This window comes from Lepidochelys kempii, chromosome 10, assembly GCF_965140265.1.
Source record: "Lepidochelys kempii isolate rLepKem1 chromosome 10, rLepKem1.hap2, whole genome shotgun sequence".
Taxonomy (NCBI): domain Eukaryota; kingdom Metazoa; phylum Chordata; order Testudines; family Cheloniidae; genus Lepidochelys; species Lepidochelys kempii.
In genome coordinates, this window is record NC_133265.1 from 21,433,969 (window position 1) to 21,455,522 (window position 21,554).

The following is a 21,554-nucleotide window of genomic DNA, read 5'->3' on the forward strand; positions in this document are numbered from 1 at the left end:
TCATCCCCTAGCACAACACTTAGGGATATGAAATGTTTGTTACCTTATTACTTCTGTCCCCTTCTAGTCAATAAGAAAGCAAAAATTAGGGATTCTGTCCATTCTTAGCTTCCCACCAACCTTTTCCCAGTTCGTATATATGGAAGTTAACACCATTTCCTCCTAATTTAGAACAGTATCATACCTTCTGTTTTCAGAGGTGGCTATTTGGATCAGACAAATAGTTGGACAGCTGAGAAAACTCAGATATTCAAAGGAAGTCATCACACCAGAACAATTATTCATTGCAAGTTGAAATCTGAGCTTGGTGGCAAATGATTTTTCACAAACACTCACAAGATCCACTAGTCTGAGACCATATTAATCAAGTTTTACATTCAGGTGGCTTTTTACTAGAGTGATACAAAACCTGCCAGTTTCAGTTGTTACCCAAAGTCGTCTCTTGAGCAGAGATGCCACTGGCAAACAACAAAGACTTTGATGCTGTTCTACATTTACACCAATTTTGCCCTTTCATCTGGCTGTATACACCCACACTTAAATCAAAGTTCACTCAGATTCTAATCACTTTAGTTCCATCACTTTAGTTTTTCCTTTGCATTTGATGACAAGTGATTTAAGCATTGATCCAATTGCCTACAGCAGAAATGTAATAATGAGTGTAGTTTTCATCTCTCTGTGGTATATGGAAACAAACCATAGCCATTTAAGTGCAGCTCACGCTACATGATCTTTATGTTAGGAATCAGTTGACTATGCTTAATTCCCTTTTCTTGCAGAGAAACATCACTGTCAACTATTAGCAACCGGTATTACAGTATGTAAATATCACCAATCATAACGTGGTCTTAAAGTCCAATTGATAAGACGTTTAGGCAATTGAAAACGTGATGCATTACCAGATACAGACAACTACTCAGTCAGCAGAGAACTTTATGTAAGATACTGTAAGAGCTCTATTCTTAAAAACCAAGTGGCCCATAGTAATTCAGGAGACACAGTGCTGCACCTGCATAAAGTTTAGCACTTCAGACAAACTCAGGATTCCCGAGCACAAGAACTGCTAAACGAGAACAGTGCCATCGTTATTAATTAAAACCAGCTGATTCAGCACAAAGAGGGGGAGGGAACAGAGTTGAAATGGCCATCATTTACATTATATATTTTATTTAAATTGGAAAGGATTTTACATGAGGAAATTCAAACAGCAGATTCAAACATCTCTCTCCTATCTAAGGTGACCATACATCCCGTTTTGGCCAGGACAGTCCCTTTTTAGGCCCTGTCCCGGCCATCCCAACTTTTTTGGCAAAACTGAGCTTTCATCCAGTTTGCTCTTGCTAACTGATCATCAGCAGTTGGCAAGAGAAAACTGGACAAATGCACAATTTTGTCAAAAATGTGCAGTGGGACCCCTAGCGGGGTGCGGCAGAACATGTGCGTAGGGGGAGTGAGTGGCAACACCAGCACCACGCTGGAGGGATGGCTGGAGAGCAGCTTGGGCCGACTGGCCCCACATGCAGGGAGGGCTTGGACTGGCCTTGCGCTCAGGGGGAAGTGGGTTGCAGGGGGGCTCGGTCCAACACTACTTGTCAAGGGAAGGGGGACCTAGGGCCAGCCCCACGTGGACAGGAGGCAGGGAGGGCTCGGCCAACCCTGTGTATGGGGAGGGGGGGGCCACAGGTGGCAGGGGGCTCAGGCGGCAGGGGGCTCAGGCCGGCCCCAGGTGGGAGGAAAACCTTGGGCTGGTCCCAGACGGGCGGGCAGGAGGCAGGGAGGGTTCGGCCAGCCCTGCATGAGGGAGGGAGAAGGGGGCCTTGGGCTGGCTCATGGGATGTCTCGTTTTCCATTTGGGAAAAGATGGTCACCCTACTCCTGTCTAAATTCCTCCTACAAGTTCCATGGAAGAGGGGATTTTTTCTTCATTTTCTGCTGTTAGCTGTTTTGTGGGGTAGCTTTTTGATGCAGCCTGCAGTGCAGGGATTCCTACTGAGTGTAGGCCAGGAACTGAGGTTGCCAACCAACTTGTATATTTATTTATGTCTGTGTAAATCAGTACTATTCTGATGTGATAACCTTTTACACCCACTTTGCATTTATGTAAAGGACTACTAAAGGTGCAGGATAATGGCAAATTGAGCCGAATAGCTGTTTTCCCCTTCCCCAAGCAGAATTTTATTCTCTCTCTCCCCACTTCCCAAGAAACAACACCCGCTTTCCCCACTGGAATCTTATTGGGCCTTTCTGGAACCAAAGACTACAATTTGCACTTCCCAGCAATAGTGGGAGCGGATCCAAGTTCATGAATCACTAATAAACTCGTGTTTATTGCCATCTGCTAACCCCTTTCCATGCTCCATCTCTATCCAGCCAGAATTTTTTCCCCCCACCCCAACAGCACTAGATGCCTGCCACCGCCCATGATGGATATCAGGGATGACATCTGATGATATACGTTCCCCTGTTGCCTGCTCCCATGGATTTGAGAGCAATAGTTCTCACCCGAGTCCATGTCATTTGACTTGTTTTTAACTAGTTAGAATTTTAGAATCATTCCCAAAGATTAAACACACACAATTATTTGTATTACATGAGAGTCTAGGAGCCCTAGTTGTGGACCAGGACCTCATTATGCTAGGTAATGTACAAATACAATATACTAAATGTTCGACAAGCTTTTCCACAAAGCCACCTTCTTCAAAAAATTGCATTGAATGCTGGGTGGTATAGAGCACTCAACGTTCAGCCATCTTAACTTTCTGATCACCTGCAATGGCAAGATCCTGGTTTCCTTTGGTACTTTTACAACATTTCATTATTTATGTGGAAAAGTGCAGAAAGTGGTTTTCTACACAAATTATTCTTATTTCCAATTCATCAACCTTGTTTGTACTCCATGCTTAAATGGTTGTGATGGGTCAGATCACAGAAACCCCCTGGGAGCTGCCACCTGATGTGCCAAGACTACTTCTGCTCCTGCTTTCCTGCCCAACTCCCAATGGGTCCAAACCCCAAATAAATCTATTTTACCCTGTATAAAGCTTATACAGGGTAAACTCATAAATTGTTTGCCCTCTATAACGCTGATAGAGAGACATGCACAGCTGTTTGCCTGCTGCCCCAACCCCCCGGTATTGATATATACTCTGGGTTAATTAATAAGTAAAAAGTGATTTTATTAAATACAGAAGGTAGGATTTAAGTGGTTCCAAGTAGTAACAGACAGAACAAAGTGAATTACCAAGCAAAATAAAAAAAACACGCCAATCTAAGTCTAGTAATAAAAACTGAATACAGATAAAATCTCACCCTCAGAGATGTTTCAATAAATTTCTTTCACAGACTGGAGCTGGACACCTTCCTAGTCTGGGCACAATACTTTCCCCTGGTACAGCCCTTGTTCCAGCTCAGGTGGTAGCTAGGGGATTCCTCATGATGGCTGCCTCTTTTGTTCTGTTCCACCTCTTTATATGGCTTTGGCACAAGGTGGGAATCCTTTGTCTCTCTAGGTCCCCCCCCAAAATGGAAAAGCACCAGGCTTAAGATGGATTCCAGTACCAGGTGACATGTTCACATTTCCTGTAAGACTCCAAGCTTTCAATCCTCCCAGCCTGACTCACAGGAAGGCTTGCCTGCAAACAGAGCCATCCACAGTCAATTGTCCTGGCTGATGGGAGCCATCAAGATTCCCAACCACCATTAGTGGCCCACACTTTGCATAATTACAAGATGGGGGTAGTGTACCTGAACATGTTCATTCAGTCTGAGAGCTAGGATTTACTAAACGCAGAGTCACTTCCTCATAAGACTTTAGAATCCCTTTTTGAGCCTTTGGACATTCAGAAGGTATGATTAGTCCAACCTGAACTCCTCCTCCTGAGCTATAAGAGTTGAATGCCATACTGTAGCTGAAAGCTAACTTTCCCTCAGTCAGAGATTCATACAAGGTATTAGTTATCTTCATGCATTAATATATAGGCAAACAGTTAGCATTTTTAAGGCCCAATTCTGCACTCCTGATTTACACAAGCAGTTCATTTCTTTCCACGATCTTCAAGGAGTGGCAAGTGGCCAAAGCACCTATCCTCAGTGGAACTACTTGCATAAACAAACAAGACTATCTGCATGCAGCAGAATGACCAAGTTTGCAGATGACATTAAACTGGGAGGAGTGGTAGATACGTTGGAGGGTAGGGATAGGATACAGAGGGCCCTAGACAAATTAGAGGGTTGGGCCAAAAGAAATCTGATGAGGTTCAACAAGGACAAGTGCAGAGTCCTGCACTTAGGACGGAAGAATCCCATGCACCATTACAGCCTAGGGACTGAGTGGCTAGGCAACAGTTCTGCAGAAAAGGACCTAGGGGTTAGAGTGGGTAAGAAGCTGGATATGCGTCAACAGTGTGCCCTTGTTGTCAAGAAAGCTAATGGCATTTTGGGCTGTATAAGTAGGAGCACTGCCAGCAGATTGAGGGACATGATCATTCCCCTCTATTCGGTATTGGTGAGGCCTCATCTGGAGTACCGTATCCAGTTTTGGGCCCCACACTACAAGAAGGATGTGGAAAAATTGGAAGGAGTCCAGTGGAGGGCAACAAAAATGATAAGGGGGCTGGAGCACATGATTTATGAGGAGAGGCTAAGGGAACTGGGATTATTAGTCTGCAGAAGAGAAGAATGAGGGGGGGATTTGATAGCTGCTTTCAACTACCTGAAAGGAGGTTCCAAAGAGGATGGATCTAGACTGTTCTCATTGGTAGCAGATGACAGAACGGGGAGTAATGGTCTCAAGTTGCAGAGGGGGAGGTTTGGGTTGGATATTAGGAAAAACTTTTTCACTAGGAGGGTGGTGAAATACTGGAATGGGCTACCTAGGGAGGTGGTAGAATCTCCTTCCTTTGAGGTTTTTAAGGTCAGGCTTGACAAAGCCCTGGCTGGGACGTTTTAGTTGGGGGTTGGTCCTGCTTTGAGCAGGGAGTTGGACTAGATGACCTCCTGAGGACACTTCCAACCCTATATTCTATGATTCTATACCCTCTAGTGAGAAGGATTTGGTAGGGTGGAGCCACGCCCCCTTCTAACTCTGCAGATCCTGGGGATTTGCAAAGAAGGGATTCCCACTCTGTGCGGAGACAGGGGCTATCTTGCAGGAATGATTGTTGCTCCACTGATTCATCTTCTCCAAGCAGCACAGCCTTTGAAGAAGCTACCACTCTTAGCTGGGACCCCTGCAGATGCTCAGTGAAGCCACACACGAGACCTAAAGGAAAGTACTGTAATATGATCCTGAATTATATTACCTCCCACGCAGACTGTTTTAGAGGGCAAGGATTTCTGCATGGCTGACAGTGGCAACTCTACTATGATACCCACTAGATTCCATGGAGCTCCAGTTAAGGGGCATCTACACAAAGCAAGGGGTGAGTTGGGGAGAAATAGGTAGAAAAACAATACTATTGAAGCACTATCCCATCCTTGAACACAACACAGAAGATGTGTTTATGGCTTCATGGGGGATGATCCTTTAGAAAAGTCAGAATTAAAATTATTAGGCATAATGCAATTATACTATGCTATCAACTGCTGCCTACCACACTGTTAGACTGATAAGTAAATGTTTTTTTGCAAAGGCTCAAAGAGGGATTGCAAAATAAATACCACACTGGTATTTTTTCATTTCCAACAGCAAAGAAATATCAGCAACCATTTCCGTAAATGGTGGCACAAAATGGATTAAAAGAATCTTAGACACAGGAATAGCTCACTGGGTTTAATGCCTAGGAAACAGACGTGAAAGTACAGATTAAGGCATCATTTGTCATATCCAGAGGGTGATTCAGTTAATAATTTCATATATTTAGAGGTATGTTCAGTGTCATCTATAATGCTAGGCAAAGACGAGGCAATTTGCCTGATTCAACATTGGGGCCATGGATCTATCAGAACCAAGTGTGACATAAAAGTCTGATTTTTTTAATATATATAAAATCGACCGTGGCTGGAGCTTTGGGGTGTTCATTTACTAAGGGAGTATTATGTTAGATAATCCCTGCTTTTCCCCCAAGATACAGGAGATGTAGTTCTAAGCATCTTGGCATTAGTGGGCTAAGCATGAAATCAGAAATACCTTGGGACCACAGTTTTGAAGCTCAGTGCTGTCCAAGGAGCCCTTCTCTCTTCTCATATAGACAAATTGTGTCATATCTGACTACTCTGTGTGTGGGTGTTTCTGCTGAGAACTTGAAAATTGCTGTCCATTTTGTGCAGACTTTCGGGGCCCATTCCTGCTCCCAGTGAAATCACACAGACTTTCTATTGACTTCAGTGGCAGCCTGATTGGTTCCTGTATATCCCTTTGCTGTTGTCAGAGGGAAAAAACCCCTATCCTGATGTCCTTAATCACAATTTCCCCCTTTCCTATCATGCAATGCACTAATTGTCACTTTCCACCTCAGAGATGGGTGTAATTTAGCTGGGAGCACTCTGGTTGTGAAATGCCTTGGTATCCCAGATACCATACAATATCAGTAGTTTGGCTGGTGTCTTACTGCAGCCTTTAAGAAATTACATTTTACTGTCGGCTCTTTTGCTACCTGGTGATTTTCTCTTTCTGGGCCTGGGGAATACGGGGATTAGTAATCAATCATCACAAAAGGCAATGTTCATGTTACAGACGCATCCTTCCCTCAGCAACTGAATAGAGCTGTGAAAAGGTAGCTCTTTAGGGATAAGACTGGTCTCAGTAGAAGTGACACCTAGACTGTGGAGAGAGGGGAGGAGAGACTGCGAACAGCGCTAGGTCTAGTAGAGGCAGCTTTAACACTGAAGTAGGAGACACACAGACACTTTCATTTGTGTCATCTCACCTTTACTTGTCAAGTAGTGTATCCAGCTTTAAAGAATTTTGCAGGCGGTAAGGATGACTATCATTTTTAAATAGTCACTAAAGTATAGAAAAGATTTAGAAACTATTATTCAGATTTCACCTTGAGAGAGAGAATACCTGGACTATTGGATGTCTAGTTATTTTTGATAAATAGATTTAAGATTTACTAAGCCAAACACTGCATGTTTTTTGTCTTCAGGAATGAATTTGAGCCAGTGTTTACTTTCATTGGTGAGGGTGAACCTGATGAAGTTTTGAGATTCTGTCAAATTCTCAACCTATTTTTCAGTCTTACATGACTAGTTTAAAATTTGCGAATCTCTTTAATTCCACTGATTCAAATCTATGTCCCTCCTGCCCAAAAAGGATTTCAGTTTTAATCAATTAACATTTTTCTAGCAAAAGGAAAGCTTGCACTATGTTTTATGTTAAAGACATCGAAAAGCTAGGCTGGTTCTTGGAAAACTAGTTGAATTTTCAAACCCATGTAATTTGAGTGTTCAGAATAAGACAAAACTAATTTCCCACATACCTGTCTTCCATAGTGTACAATGTGTAGACCTGTAAGAGCATCAGCATTGATCCAATTGGCCTAATGAAACACATTACCTGATTAGAAGGGTTTTTCCCCTCTATTGCTCGTGGTTGCATGATTTGGTGGCAACAGGCTAACAATCAAAACAGGTTTATTTCTATCCATTTAGCAGATCAGTGATGGCTAAGAAGCCAGTAAATCTAAATCCAGGGTACCTCTAGAAAAGCCTATTTTAATGAAATCTTTATGAATTACACACAGGACTTTACGGTAAGTGATGTAACAGGAAATGTGTGGGATGATGTCTAGGCCTGGTCTATGCTACAGAACAAAAGTGGTTACAGCTGAACAGAATTCAGTGCCTTTTGTATATGCCCCATTTACAAATAAAATCATGGCTTCCCCCCTCCCACTCCAATTGCCAGCCCTGCAGGATTTCACAGTGTCCGGTCAAGTGATTTACACCAACATTTCAAAAAGAATCCACTCATTTTGGGTTCCCCCATGACACATCTAGGAATTGATTTTCACAGCTGCTGAGCAACCACAACTCCCACTGACTTCAGGGACCCATTGTGAGTGCGCAGCACCTCTGAAAATTGGGCCACAGGTAGGTAGGGTCTCAAATTATGGAGACTTTTGAAAATCTCAGTCTCTCAGTCCATCCATTTTGAAATGGGTGGAAAACTGACCTCACAAGGCTTTCATGAGGTTTGTCAGAGTCTGTTTATAAAGTGTTTTGAGATCTTAAGATGAAAACTGCTACATAAGTGCTGAAGTATTTTGAAATAGTCGACTTTGGATGAATGGGGAAAGATACAGAAGAGAACTTTGCCCAATAGACGAATAGTTTCTCATGAGTAGGGGCTCTCAGTACACTGTTTTTATATGCTTTATTTCATTTTGACACTCTGTGTAAAAGTCATGATAACCGTATGATATTTTGTGCCAAACTTCGATCTAAAGTTATGCTTTCTTTTTAAGTCCTCAAAAGTGAAAATTAAAACAACCTTTTAAAGAAGGGCGCTAATTTAAATCTTGTACAGTGCTGGAGTTAAGACAGAGAAGGACAATGAAAGTGTATGAGAGGGATTCTAATATCTCATTAGCATTTAAAATCAGGTGTGTACTATGAAGTGAAATGGAAAGTTCTGGCTTAGGGAGGCAAACTCATTAAGGGACAGATTCCAATTCTCATACTCACCTTACTTGTCAAGGTAGCTCCATTGAGTTCAAAGGGGCTATTTGTGCATACTATTGAATATGAGCAGGCGTATGAGAATCAGGTCCTAAGCAGAGTATAATAGTGTCTATCTTTAAACTATTTGGATTCAGTGTACTGTGCTTATGATGTTTGTGATATGAAATAGAACAAACATACTAGCATGTCTTGATTATTTTTTAGGAGGGTATGATGGTGATTTTCCTGTGATGACACTTAAGTCAAAAGGTACTGTAGGATCTTTTGCTCTTTTGTTCTAACCGAAATCAAAACCCAAATGCAGATAAACATTAGCAGTCTTCACCTTTGTACAATTATGCACATTGACATCAGCTGTGTGGTTCCCCCCCCCAATTGCCAGATAGAGCAATTAGGCAAATGATGGGAATGAACCCTTTATGGTAAATATTATATAAATAGCAGCTGTTAACAGTCTGCCATTTTGGTATTGCAAAGGCTGTTCTAACTGGAGCAAATGAGTATAAGAAAGAAATCTCACAGGTAAGAAGTCACAGAGATTTACTCCTATACTGCAATAACAAAAGGCTGGGGGTGGGGGGCGAGTGCAGTAACATGATTTGCAAGGCACCCAATGAATTCTCACGCTTTTTTTTTTTTTTTGCCTAAAAATTGAATTTTTCTGAAATATTAGCTATATGACTACAACAGCTAAAACCCCCACTACAATATCTGTAGCATAAGCCGGAGAGTCACATCACATCATCATGATAAGATTTCTTGCCTTTATGGAGGAGAAAGTTTATGTGCCCCAGAAAGCCAGGTAAGCCACTATTATGAAGAAAGTGTGTTTCCTCCTGCAAACCACAGGGAGTTATTGCACCACATCAGGGAAGACAGACTGGTTTGGAATGCAGTTGCCTATTTCAAAAATATAATCCTATATCTTGGGCTTTCCTATTGCATGAGTGGTGAGTGTAGAAGAATGACCTAATGGTTATGATTACTACCCTCAGTGGGCAGTCAGAAGAGGAGTTGACTTCTTATGAAGGGGGAGACTCTCTTACATGATAAGAGCAGCTAGTTGGGAACCATTTCACAGGAAATTCCACAATATATGTTTTCCATTCCGAAATGGAATGAAAACAAAATATTTCAAAATTTCCCATGAGATGAAATTTAAAATAAATAATTTCAGGTCAAAACATTTGTTTTGATTAAAAAAAAATCAAAACATTTTGTTCTGATTTTGATTTTTTCATGTTTTAAAAATATGTTTACATAAAAATTTGGTTTCAAAAAGTATTTTCACTATGAAAAATCAAAATGTTTCATTCTGAAAATGCTGAAATGGGACATTTGGACATTATCAAAATGCTTTGTTTCATTTTTTTCCCTCCGAGAAACAACATTTAGTTGAAAGTGACACATTTCGTTTTGATGAACACAGTAATTTTGACAAAATGACAGTTTTGACAGCTTCAACAAAAATTTCCCTGCTCCCCCCAGCTCTAACGACAAGCTCCTCTCTTGAGATTAAATGGAGCTTCAGCCAAGGAAACTAACTGTTCAGCCAAACAACGAGCTGATACAGACTAACATAGCTACCACTCTGAAACCCATTCAGCCAAAGTGGCTCCTTTTCAGTTTCTGCCCTATTCTCTCTCTCTGTCTATGTTAACGCTATTGAAGGGTTCAGTTCCCAGGGATTGGAAAGTTTTGTTTTGCTTTGGGGGTTGGAACAACCCCCAAAACAAAATGAAAATTCAGATGAAGCCTCCACATGTTGCCTGACTTGGGGTGAAAAGGTCACATAAAATCAGTAACCACAGAATTCAATATGGTTTACTCCCAAATTGTAAATCAACCAAAGATTCAGTGGAAACTCACCCTAGGTTTTGCTTAAAAACACATCCCTGCTTTGCTGAAAGATTCAGAAATGCTGGAGAACTCTGCCCAGGTAGAGAGTTTCATCATGAAAGTTTCATATAGCTCTAGTGCAAAACTGACAGACAGAAAGAATGTGTGAGGTCCAGCTAAGGCTTTAAATTTACATTTTCCTTGCTATTGCTCAACATGGCTCTCATTTTTTAAAGTAACAACTATTGGAACTAATTTTGTAACAGTTAAGATTTAAGAAGCCATCTGACTTCAGTTCAGAGCAGTGGTGACTAAAAGATTCTTTGAAATTGTAGCTGTTAATAAAAAGATCAAAGGAAAACTATACTTGCAAAAACAACTATAATAGTATTGCTGTGAGTTTAGCTCTCATTTTAATCAATACCATTCAGACTAAGTGCCTGAGGGTCAAATTCTTCTCTCGGAAGCAATGGGGTAAATCTGGAGTGTCTCCATTTATGGAACAGAGCAAAATCAACCCTATTTCAGCATATTGTGTCTGAATTACATAAACTGAACTGAGGCTTCTGTGTCCTTGTGCAGGTCCCCACAGCAGGACAATCGGTAACATTTGTAACCGACTAGGCCAGTGTTTCCTAAATGGTGGGTCCCAACCCACTAGTGGGTTGAGGGAAGGTACTAGATGGGTTACCACATTCTGGGCCAGATTAACCCATCTCTGGTCCCTAAACAAACATTCTTCTCTTGGCCTAGGGTGGAGGGGAAGCCTTGGAAGTGGGGTGTGGTGGGATGGAGAGCAAGCTCAACCCACACTCCCCTGCAGTAGCAGCTCCTGTCTGATGGGGCTGGGCCCAGCTCCCTCTCCAGGCCACACTAAGTGACACTGTGTACCAGGTTGCAATGCCCACAGTGAAGAGCCAGGCCCAGCCTGGTGGGACAGGAGCCATCACTGTGAGGTGAGCTCGCTCTCCAACCCTCCTCTTTCCAAGGCCTCCCCGCTGCAATGGGCTGGGAATAGGTTTGCGGTGCCAGAGCAGAAGATGCATATATGTAATGGTAGGTTGTCACGGTTCCTCCCCCACTCTGAACTCTAGGGTACAGATGTGGGGACCTGCATGAAAAAACCTCCTAAGCTTATCTTTACCAGCTTAGGTCAAAACTTCCCCAAGGTACAAAATATTACCCCCGTTATCCTTGGACTGGCCGCTACCACCACCAAACTAATACTGGTTACTGGGGAAGAGCTGTTTGGACGCGTCCTTCCCCCCAAAATACTTCCCAAAACCTTGCACCCCACTTCCTGGACTAGGTTTGGTAAAAAGCCTCACCAATTTGCATAGGTGACCACAGACCCAAACCCTTGGATCTGAAAACAATGAAAAAGCATTCAGTGTTTTACAAGAAGACTTTTAATAAAAAATAGAAGTAAATAGAAATAAAGAAATCCCCCCTGTAAAATCAGGATGGTAGATATCTTACAGGGTAATTAGATTCAAAAACATAGAGAACCCCTCTAGGCAAAACCTTAAGTTACAAAAAAGATACACAGACAGAAATAGTTATTCTATTCAGCACAATTCTTTTCTCAGCCATTTAAAGAAATCATAATCTAACACATACCTAGCTAGATTACTTACTAAAAGTTCTAAGACTCCATTCCTGTTCTGTCCCCGGCCAAGACGACTACAGACAGACCCAGACCCTTTGTTTCTCTCCCTCCTCCCAGCTTTTGAAAGTATCTTGTCTCCTCATTGGTCATTTTGGTCAGGTGCCAGCGAGGTTACCTTTAGCTTCTTAACCCTTTACAGGTGAGAGGAGCTTTCCCCTGGCCAGGAGGGATTTCAAAGGGGTTTACCCTTCCCTTTATATTTATGACATAGGTCGTAAAAGAAGAACAAAAATACATTTTTAGTCATTGAAACATGTTCTGGAACACTTATTATTTGAGCCACAGAACTTAACATTTAAAAGATTTGTTCATGCATAAAAGGATTGCTACAAACTTTTGGTGCAATAAAGTTTTTTCTTTATTTATATGCTAGAGATGCACTAAGAAGCTATCTAATGAAAATATAATCAGATCTAGGTCACTGAAGAAGGGAAGGAACAAGCACTTTTTAATAGAAACCTGGAAATCTCTCTTATGTTAACTGTAGTAAACTTACTCTGCAGTCCATTTAGTCCCCATTGAAGTCAGTGGGAGTTTTTTTCAGGCAGGACAGCAGGATTGGATTGTTAATTTGTATTTCAAATGGTAATTTTTTTGCCTATACCCTAATATGCAGGGAAGGTTATCAGAAAACTGAGAAAAATATGTTCAAACTCTATTAATTTATGAAATAAATATTTTGTAATTGGCATTGACTTTTTTTAGTGAAACTCATCCCATGATTTGGCAGGTAATTTACTTCCCAGTTGTAGATGCCATGCAAGGATAAGTGTTAATATTCACTGTGAAAGGAGAGAGAGAGAGATCATTATGAAACAGATTTCAAATTACAGTATATCCATTGGCTGGAATTTTCAAAGGAGCCTAAGGGAACTGAGTGCCTAATTCCCTTATGTACCTTGGAAAACCTAACCCATTGTCACATGCTTAGAGCAGGGAAGTGGAAATCTTTTTATTTTGTTCTCAGATTTTCACTCACTATTTGACACTGAGCAAGTAACAACCTTGCTGTTCTTAAATTTTGCCCTTTATAAAGTCTGGTGTGAGGCTTGATGCATTGCTGTTCATCAACAGATTTCAAACCTCTGGCAAAAGCTACTTTTTAGTTCAACACAGTGCAGCATTATTTGCTTCCAGGAAACCAGAGTCTCTTGATTATGATAAATCTGTATTCAATGCACTGGTTTCCTAACATTGGTTGCAACTGATATATATATTTGTCATTTATTAATCTCAAAATAGGATACAATGTCTGTAGCCAGTATGCTTGGATTGGTAAATAAGGATGACACCACTGCATTACTTTGTAAAATAAAATTTTTAACACTGTAATTTAAAATTATGTAAACCTATGTGGCCTATTATAAAAATACCTTTTGAAAAGAAGTTGTTTTACATGTCCACAGAGAGAAACCTGCCTGATCTTATAAAGTGTTTGGAAAAGAATAAGAAAAAAAATACCAGAAATAATTAGCCCCTTTGGTGTTTATAGTTCTTGGAACATATTCAGAAGAGGGGCACTTCTGCTTCTGGACATGTGGATAGTCTCAACCTCCAGTGATTTGCTACCTACCCAGCAAGGTGCAATGGAAAATCTCATGCATTATGTCTGGTGCCTGAGGAGTTAATCAAATTCTGTCTCAGAATTACCAGCCAAGCAGCAGACTTCACTGTCTGCAGTGGGTGCAGAGAACATTGCGGAGACTGCAGGCTCTAGTTACCAAGTCTAATTACATTCATATTCTCAAATATTCCTACTGTATTTCAAAACCAAACATTCTCTGGCCTCTTGAGCATTTCAAAAGCTGTCATAAAAGTAATCAATAGAACAGGAGAAGAGCTTGGGCCTACATATTTATGTTTAATAATTTCTCATCACATGAAAGTAACACTTTATTTTATTGGAAAACAGAATGCAGCCTTGTGTCTGGAGGTGGACAAGCTCCTTTCAAACAGCATCTGTGGAGGAGAAGAACGATTTGATGTGTCTTTTTATGCTTGGTCTCTCTCCAGATCAGTATGAGAAATGAGTAAACTGATAAAGTGGTACAGTATGTTAGAAGAGGAATAACAGAGCTACATAAGTAGGATTACCAGCCCTGTGAGACTCATTTACATCCAATTCTGAGCATTATATATTAGTTGCTTACCCAACATCCCTATCACTAATAAGGATCACAGAAAATAATCTGTGGCCACAATATGCTATCTTTCTTTGCAGACTGTTACAAATAAACTGGTGGGAGAGAAAAGGCAGAGTAGAAAATGCAGGGGGGGGGCAGAAGGAGGAGGGGGAAATCAATCTTTTGTAGTTCATGCGCTGAATTCTTGGTTCTTGCCAAGATGTGCTCAGTACAATAATGGAAATGGAAGGAGGCAAAGGTGACTTTAAGCCACTTGTCACTTTCTGTATTCTCAGTCTAGCTCACGACTGCTCTAACTTGTGCTCAGCTGCAACAAAGCCAGCAAGAAGCCATTCCACAGATGAGAACAGCTGGTGAGCAGTGAGCTGCCACAGCCATACTTCCTCCCTTGGGCAACACTGTGCACGTAAAGACATATCCTATCCTCCTTTTCTTCTACAACCATTGTTTGAAAGGAGCTTGTCTACTTCCAGACATGAGACTGCATTCTGGTTTCCAGATCCCCCTATGCCAGACAATTACAAAGGTGGGCCAGCCAGAGCTGTTATACTGGCTGCATGCTGTATGGGGAACCCCTGCATGCCCAAGCGCTGTTCTCTGGGTATTAGTTCTATCTGCCTGGACGTAAAAAAGAATTGAGCCCTATTTCCTGAAGTTATTTTTAAAGTTCATCCCACTGAACTCAGTGAAGCTGAACCAAATTGTAATTTGGTCCACATGTTTCTTTCCCCCCAGCATAGGAAACTTTAAGTTACTATAGGGTTGATCCTTTGCAGAATTAATTCTGCATTAGTTTTCACATGAACTCAGGTAAAAGCCCCTAAAAAGAACAGAACTCAAGTAGTTTGGCAGCTTCTAAACACATTGTTTTAGCTTCAGCTCAGACAAGTAAACAGAGGCAGTCACAATATTTAACACTAGATCAAGTTGACTGTGTTATAGTAACTCACAGTAATATATAAGCCAAGGCAGGATTTGAATATCTCCTTTGGCTCCTCACTATTAAATCTTCCCTTAAGCCATTTTATGGGGACTTTCCAACTTCTTTACTTGGAGAGGTATGCAAGGTTTCCCATCTTAAGTTTGATAGCTGTGAGTAACTACACAATAGCTGAAATCAAAGCCCAAAAGCTATCATTATGTTTATGGGTACACTAAGAGAGGAAGAATGGTGAAGTGGTTAGGGCACTACCTGAGGACCCAGGAGACAGAGATTCAATTCTCTGCTCTGCCACAGACTTCTTGTGTGACCTTGGGCAAGTCATATAGCCTCTCTCATTTCCTACCACACAGGGGCGTTGTGAGGATAAATACATTACAGACAATGAGACATTCAAATACTACAGTGGTGAGGGCCATAGAAGTACCATAGATTACCCTAAATTTAAGGGTAAAAATCTTACCAAAATGTTGAACTGTCAAAATTCATCTAAATAACCATTAATATTGGAAACAGAAAAAGCAAAGGGGTGACTCTCAGAATTAAAGCTCTTATTGTACATAGTCATTATGCGATTCTGAGATTCCAATTCTTTTCTCTCTCTCTCTGCTAATATGACAGTGATATCTTTAAATCCTATTTTACTGACTTGAATACAAAATATACTCAGTACAAATGAATTTATAGGGCCTTTCATCTGAGAGCTCAATGAACTCTAAAAATAGCAATTAATCCTAGTAACACCTCTGAAGAGGTAGTTAAAGATTAACAGCCCATTTTAGAGCTGGGGAAATGCAGGCATGAAAAGGTTAAGTGATTTCCCAAGATCATGTAGCAAGTCAGTGGCAGAATCTGGAGCAAAATCCCAGATCTCCTGGAACCCTATTGTGTGCACAAAAGTAAACAAGACCTTTACAGTGATAGGTTAAAATAAAGAACCCACCCAGGTATACTCAACAGGCAGTTTTCAAAGATGACTGCACAAGCATCCATATACTGTGTACATGCTTTATTTTTTCGCTTGATATAAAATCACCTCTCATCCTTCTCCCTTCCCCCCACTCTCCTTAAGAAAGGGGAGGGCTAGAAAACTCTGAATAGTGAATGTGTTTCTGCAACAGATTAGCATCAGGTGTTGGAATGTTAGGGGTAGCATGGTTGGGTTGCAGTTATAATATATTTGGAAATAGTCAGTGTCTCTCAGTTTCAGGCTTCTGCCCTGTTGATGTGCACATTTTGAGGTGGAGAGCTATAACATGCAAGAATATTGGCCTCTTTAAGAGTTGCCAACAGATTTTTTACACTATTTATCCTCCTTTTTTGGTCTGTGTTTATTGAGGCAGGTTTCTTTGTTGTTGTTGTTTTTTAAAGAAGCCTACTTTAAACAGATGGAAAATGGGATTTACAAGACTAGCTTTGAACGTCAATGTCTTTCACTGTGCAATCAAACACACTGCTGACATGTCACAGTTATACACAGCATTAACAGCTGAAAATGGGATTTTGAGAGACGCAGGAATGGCTCTGTATCCATAATACATTTATCCCAAGGTGCATTCATGCATCTACTATATTTAGGTAGTTTTAAAGCTGATTTAGATGTACAACAATCAAATTGGAAAAAGAACAGTTCAGTCATATTAAGCTGTGATGTCTAATGTACAGAGTCACAGTAGAAAAGTGTGAACCATTTAAATGGCTACCCCTCCAACCCCACTCCACCAAGTGTCAAACCCTCCCATGGTAAAATGAACAGAAGGATAATAATCCATGGGAGCTTTAGAGGGAAGGGATTGGGGGTGCAGATAAAGAAAGAGGTACAACCTCCAAAATTTGAAGAATCTAAGTATGTGAAGGTAAAGGAAGTTCCAACCTACAGATCTAAGATTAGCTGCAAGTTCACTGGCTCTCCCACCCTTAGCAGCACATCAACATCCTATTGTTCCACAGGGAGTACACAGCAGGTAAATTAGCAGAAGTACCCAGGGGACCGTGCTTCACAGAGTGACTTCCCAGTGATATCTCTGACCTATGAAGCCCCAACTGCAAAGAGGTATCCAGATGGGGTTTTGACAGGCTCTGGAAAATAGGAAGAGCAGTCCCCCTTCCAAAGGTTTAGGAGATTAATTTTTACTCTGTTTTGGTCCCCTTTACACCTCATAGCAGATGGTCCATGAACTCCTAGGCACCATAAATCCATGCATGGATTTGAAATGAGAAGAAGGACAAGTTTACACCATAACTGCATCTTAAGTAAACCAGAAGGAGTTAACCATTTAATATAACAGGAGGATTATTCCTATAGGCCTCACATTCTTACCCAACTTAGGGCTTGACTGTGCTACGTAGGAACCGCACGACTCCAGGTACAGCATGACCACTGCTGCAGTACTTCAGGGAGTGCAGCATACCCTCCTATCTCCACCCAGCAGGTTCTGAAGGCCAGTGCATGTGTTAAGAGACGGGGTCAAGGACCTCTCTCTCCTTGTCTTCCTTGAGTACCTCCTTGGTGTATGGAAAGGAGTAGCCCCTGTACTTCTCTAGTGTGGGGATTACAATTGTGTCTGGCTGTCATGCATACTGTAATGGGGTCAGCACCCGCCTCTCAGGTGTGCCCCCTTTTCTCTGGCCGATATGCCTGCAATCACAGTCTTTTTCATGGGGCGGCATCCACCTCTCGCAGGCGGCCCCCCTTTGGTTGGTTGGGTGTGAGCATGCTTTTGTTTTTAGTTCTTTCAATGAGGTGGCACCCACCTCTCATGAGCACCCCCTGGCTGATGGGTCTCTTGGTGGGTCTTCAGTGACTCAGCCCTCCGACCGAACCGTCTACACTGTCCCCCCTTCCACGGTATACAGTCACAAGTTCTTATCATGAACCTGGTATGGGACCAAAGCTCTTAGGCTTCTTCCCAGAGGCACTGCCTTCTTCAACCACCCAGCCGGGGCCCATCTCGGAACCTGCAACTGGTGATGTTTCAGTAGGGTTCCCTGAGCTCACTCTTCAACAAGACCAACAGGGCCCATCTTGGTACCCTCGCCTGGTCAGGCCAAGTCCTGGACTCAGCCTGCCCACACTGATCTTTTCATGGTCCTACTGCTACTCTCTCCAGCCAGCCAGGCACCTTGTCTTCAGAAGCCTTCCCTAGGCTTCAGTCCTGTCTGCGGTGAACTTTCCACAGTTAGCTGTCTGCAGTACTGCTGCACTTTCAGCCAGCCAATCACCCAGTCTTCACTCTTCGAGCTCCAGCCAGCAACTGAACTTCTCTGCTCTGCTGCTTGTCTAATATAGGGCCTTTCTGGATTGGCTGCTCCATCAGCCACTCTAGTCTGGCTGGAGGACTTCTTGCTGCTCTTTTCAGGGGCAGGATGATGCAGGGGTAAGAGGCCTCCAGCAGGGGCCTCTGGACTTAGTTCATCCTGCCACATGCCTCCCCCTTCAGACAGGCTTGGGGCAGTGGTCTTTTCTCATGCCCGCATTAGTCAGGGTGTACTCCACTTGGGCTACCTCTCCCTCTGGCTCTCTTCAGCCTCTGCCTCTGCCCAATAAATAATTAAAATCTTGCTGGTTTTCTGCAGCTGCCTTTGGCTCTGGCCCTCCTTTGGCCTCTGCCTCTGGCTTCATTGTCTTACTGCTTTTGCCTCCACCTCTGGCTCCCTTCGGCATCTGACTCTGGTTTCGCTGTTTTGTTGCTGTGTCTGCCTCTGGCCCTTCTACGGCCTCTGTCTCTTCCATTGGTCCTACTACCTCTGGCTCTGGCCCTCTTTTGGCCTCTACCTCTGGGGGAAATAGTTTTACTTTGTGTAATGACACATCCACTCCCAGTCTGATGTGATTAGGCAGAGCCAGAGCCAGAAGAGTACCCAGAAGTTACCTACTACAGGACAGGCCCAACAAAGAAAATAACAGAACGCCACTAGCCGTCACCTTCAGCCCCCAACTAAAACCTCTCTGGTGTATCATCAAGGATCTACAACCTATCCTGAAGGACAACCCATCACTCTCACAGATCTTGGGAGACAGGCCAGTCCTTGCTTACAGACAGCCACCCAACCTGAAGCAAACACTCACCAGCAGCCACACAACAAAAACACTAACCCAGGAACCTATCCTTGCAACAAAGCCCATTGCCAACTGTGTCCACATATCTATTCAGGGGACACCATCATAGGGCCTAATCACATCAGTCACACTATCAGAGGCTCGTTCACCTGCACATCTACCAATGTGATATATGCCATCATGTGCCGGCAATGCCCCTCTGCCATGTACATTGGTCAAACTGGACAGTCTCTACATAAAAGAATAAATGGACACAAATCAGACATCAAGAATTATAACATTCAAAAACCAGTCAGAGAACACTTCAATCTCTTTGGTCACTCGATTACAGACCTAAAAGTGGCAATTCTTCAACAAAAATACTTCAAGAACAGACTCCAATGAGAGACTGCTGAATTGGAATTAATTTGCAAACTGGACACAATTAACTTAGGCTTGAATAAAGCCTGGGAGTGGATGTGTCATTACACAAAGTAAAACTATTTCCCCCTGTTTATTTCCCCATCTCCCTCCACTGTTCCTCACACGTTCTTCTGAACTGCTGGAAATGGTCCACCTTGATTATCACTACAAAAAGTTCCCCCCGCCTCCTGCTGGTAATAGCTCACCTTACCTGATCACTCTCATTACGGTGTGTATGGTAACACCCATTGTTTCATGTTCTCTGTATATATAAAATCTCCCCACTGTATTTTCTACTGCATGCATCCGATGAAGTGAGCTGCAGCTCATGAAAGCTTAGGCTCAAATAAATTTGTTAGTCTCTAAGGTGCCACAAATACTCCTTTTCTTTTTGCAGATACAGACTAACACGGCTGCTACTCTGAAACAAAAATATAAGGGAGATTTTAGTGACCACACAACACCAACAAAAATTAATGCTTCATGACAGGGCTAAAATCCATCACCAACGGGCATATTCATACACTGGAATCATTTATATTGACAACCCCTTTTGTTAAAATTGGCTACAAAGTTCACACTCCACAAAATACACTCCTACTGTATGTGTGAGACTGCATAGGAACCTTGATAATAAGTTTCCATACAAAAAAGAACCCTTAGGTATAATTTAAAAAAATCAGATTTGGTATTTTTGCTTTTTCAAAATGAAGCTGACATGTACTATGTTTGTTAATAGTGACAAAGGTTTATCAGATGATAAGTAATGAAAATGCGATCCACTTGACACACAGTGGAAATAAATATGAAGGATTTTTAATAAACGCAAACCCAATATGATTTGAACACAATATCTTTTGAAATTTATAAACACAGACATTTTATGTATTAGGATGGAAACTCTACAATTAAAAAGATCTGCGAATTTATAGATGTTAAATTAGCTTTTAAGAAATTATGTTGCTCTACAAATATTATAGAAACACAATATTTTAGTATTAGCCACAGAGGTAAGAAGAAAATATGTTTCCCTAACTTGTTTCAAGATTCTCCTTTACCTTGGGCATGTTATGTAATCACTCCATGCCTCCATTTTCCTACCTGTAAGATGGGTTCAATAATACCTACATCTGACAGGTAAAGAGAATTCCAGTTTTCTCTGTAATTAGAGCTGGTTTCCATCCCACAGGAAATTCTATAATTTCAAAATTTGGTTTCTGGATTGGGGCAGAAAGTTGAAATCGGGGAATATTTCTCAAAATGAAATATTCTAAAAATATTTCATTCAACTTTATTGAAACATCTCATTTCAATAATATCAAAATGTTTCATCTCAACTTCATTGTTTTTACTTTTACATTTTATTACAACAGAAGTCTAAACAAAATGTGAAAATTTCGACATTGAGCCATTCCTGAAAAAGTGTTTTGATTATGCTGAATCAGCATTTTCTGATGATAAATTGTTCTGTTACACAATTTGCAACCAACACTACTCTAATTCTAATTTCTTCTTTCTAATTGCTCATAAATTTCTCAAATAAATTCTTTGGGGGTGAAATTTTGAGTGTTTGGTTTCAGCCTGAAGGTGAATAGTCTTTGGAAAAGTTTGAGCAAAAGTTATTCAGCTGTTTTTGAGGTATTCAAGTGTGAGTGGGAGGAAGAGGACATAATACACATTTTTCCCATATATGTAGACACCCTCATTTCAGCATTTCTTCACTATCAAGAGATGCTATCAACACTGATCATATTGATAGTGAGAGGAAGAACTAGAAGATTTAATATAGACAGAAATTTCATAGTATTTAACATAGCAGGGAAGAACGAAAGTACAATCACATCTCTTCCTTCAAAGACATTCTAGAAAGCTTTCAAA

The 21,554-nt window shown here is 41.5% G+C and overlaps 1 protein-coding gene across 2 annotated transcripts in view; it reads left to right on the forward strand.

Moving 5' to 3' along the window:
* The window catches only part of SHISA9 (shisa family member 9), a 245,780-nt gene that overhangs the window by 217,559 nt on the left and 6,667 nt on the right, over positions 1–21,554 (forward strand). The window contains exon 4 of one of the 2 annotated variants that reach the window (XM_073362378.1): positions 8,827–8,871. The exons of the other annotated variant lie outside the window; for it this stretch is intronic. Coding sequence (XP_073218479.1) covers positions 8,827–8,871 — 45 coding nt within the window. The remainder of the gene's footprint in view (positions 1–8,826; positions 8,872–21,554) is intronic. 2 annotated transcript variants of the gene reach the window in all.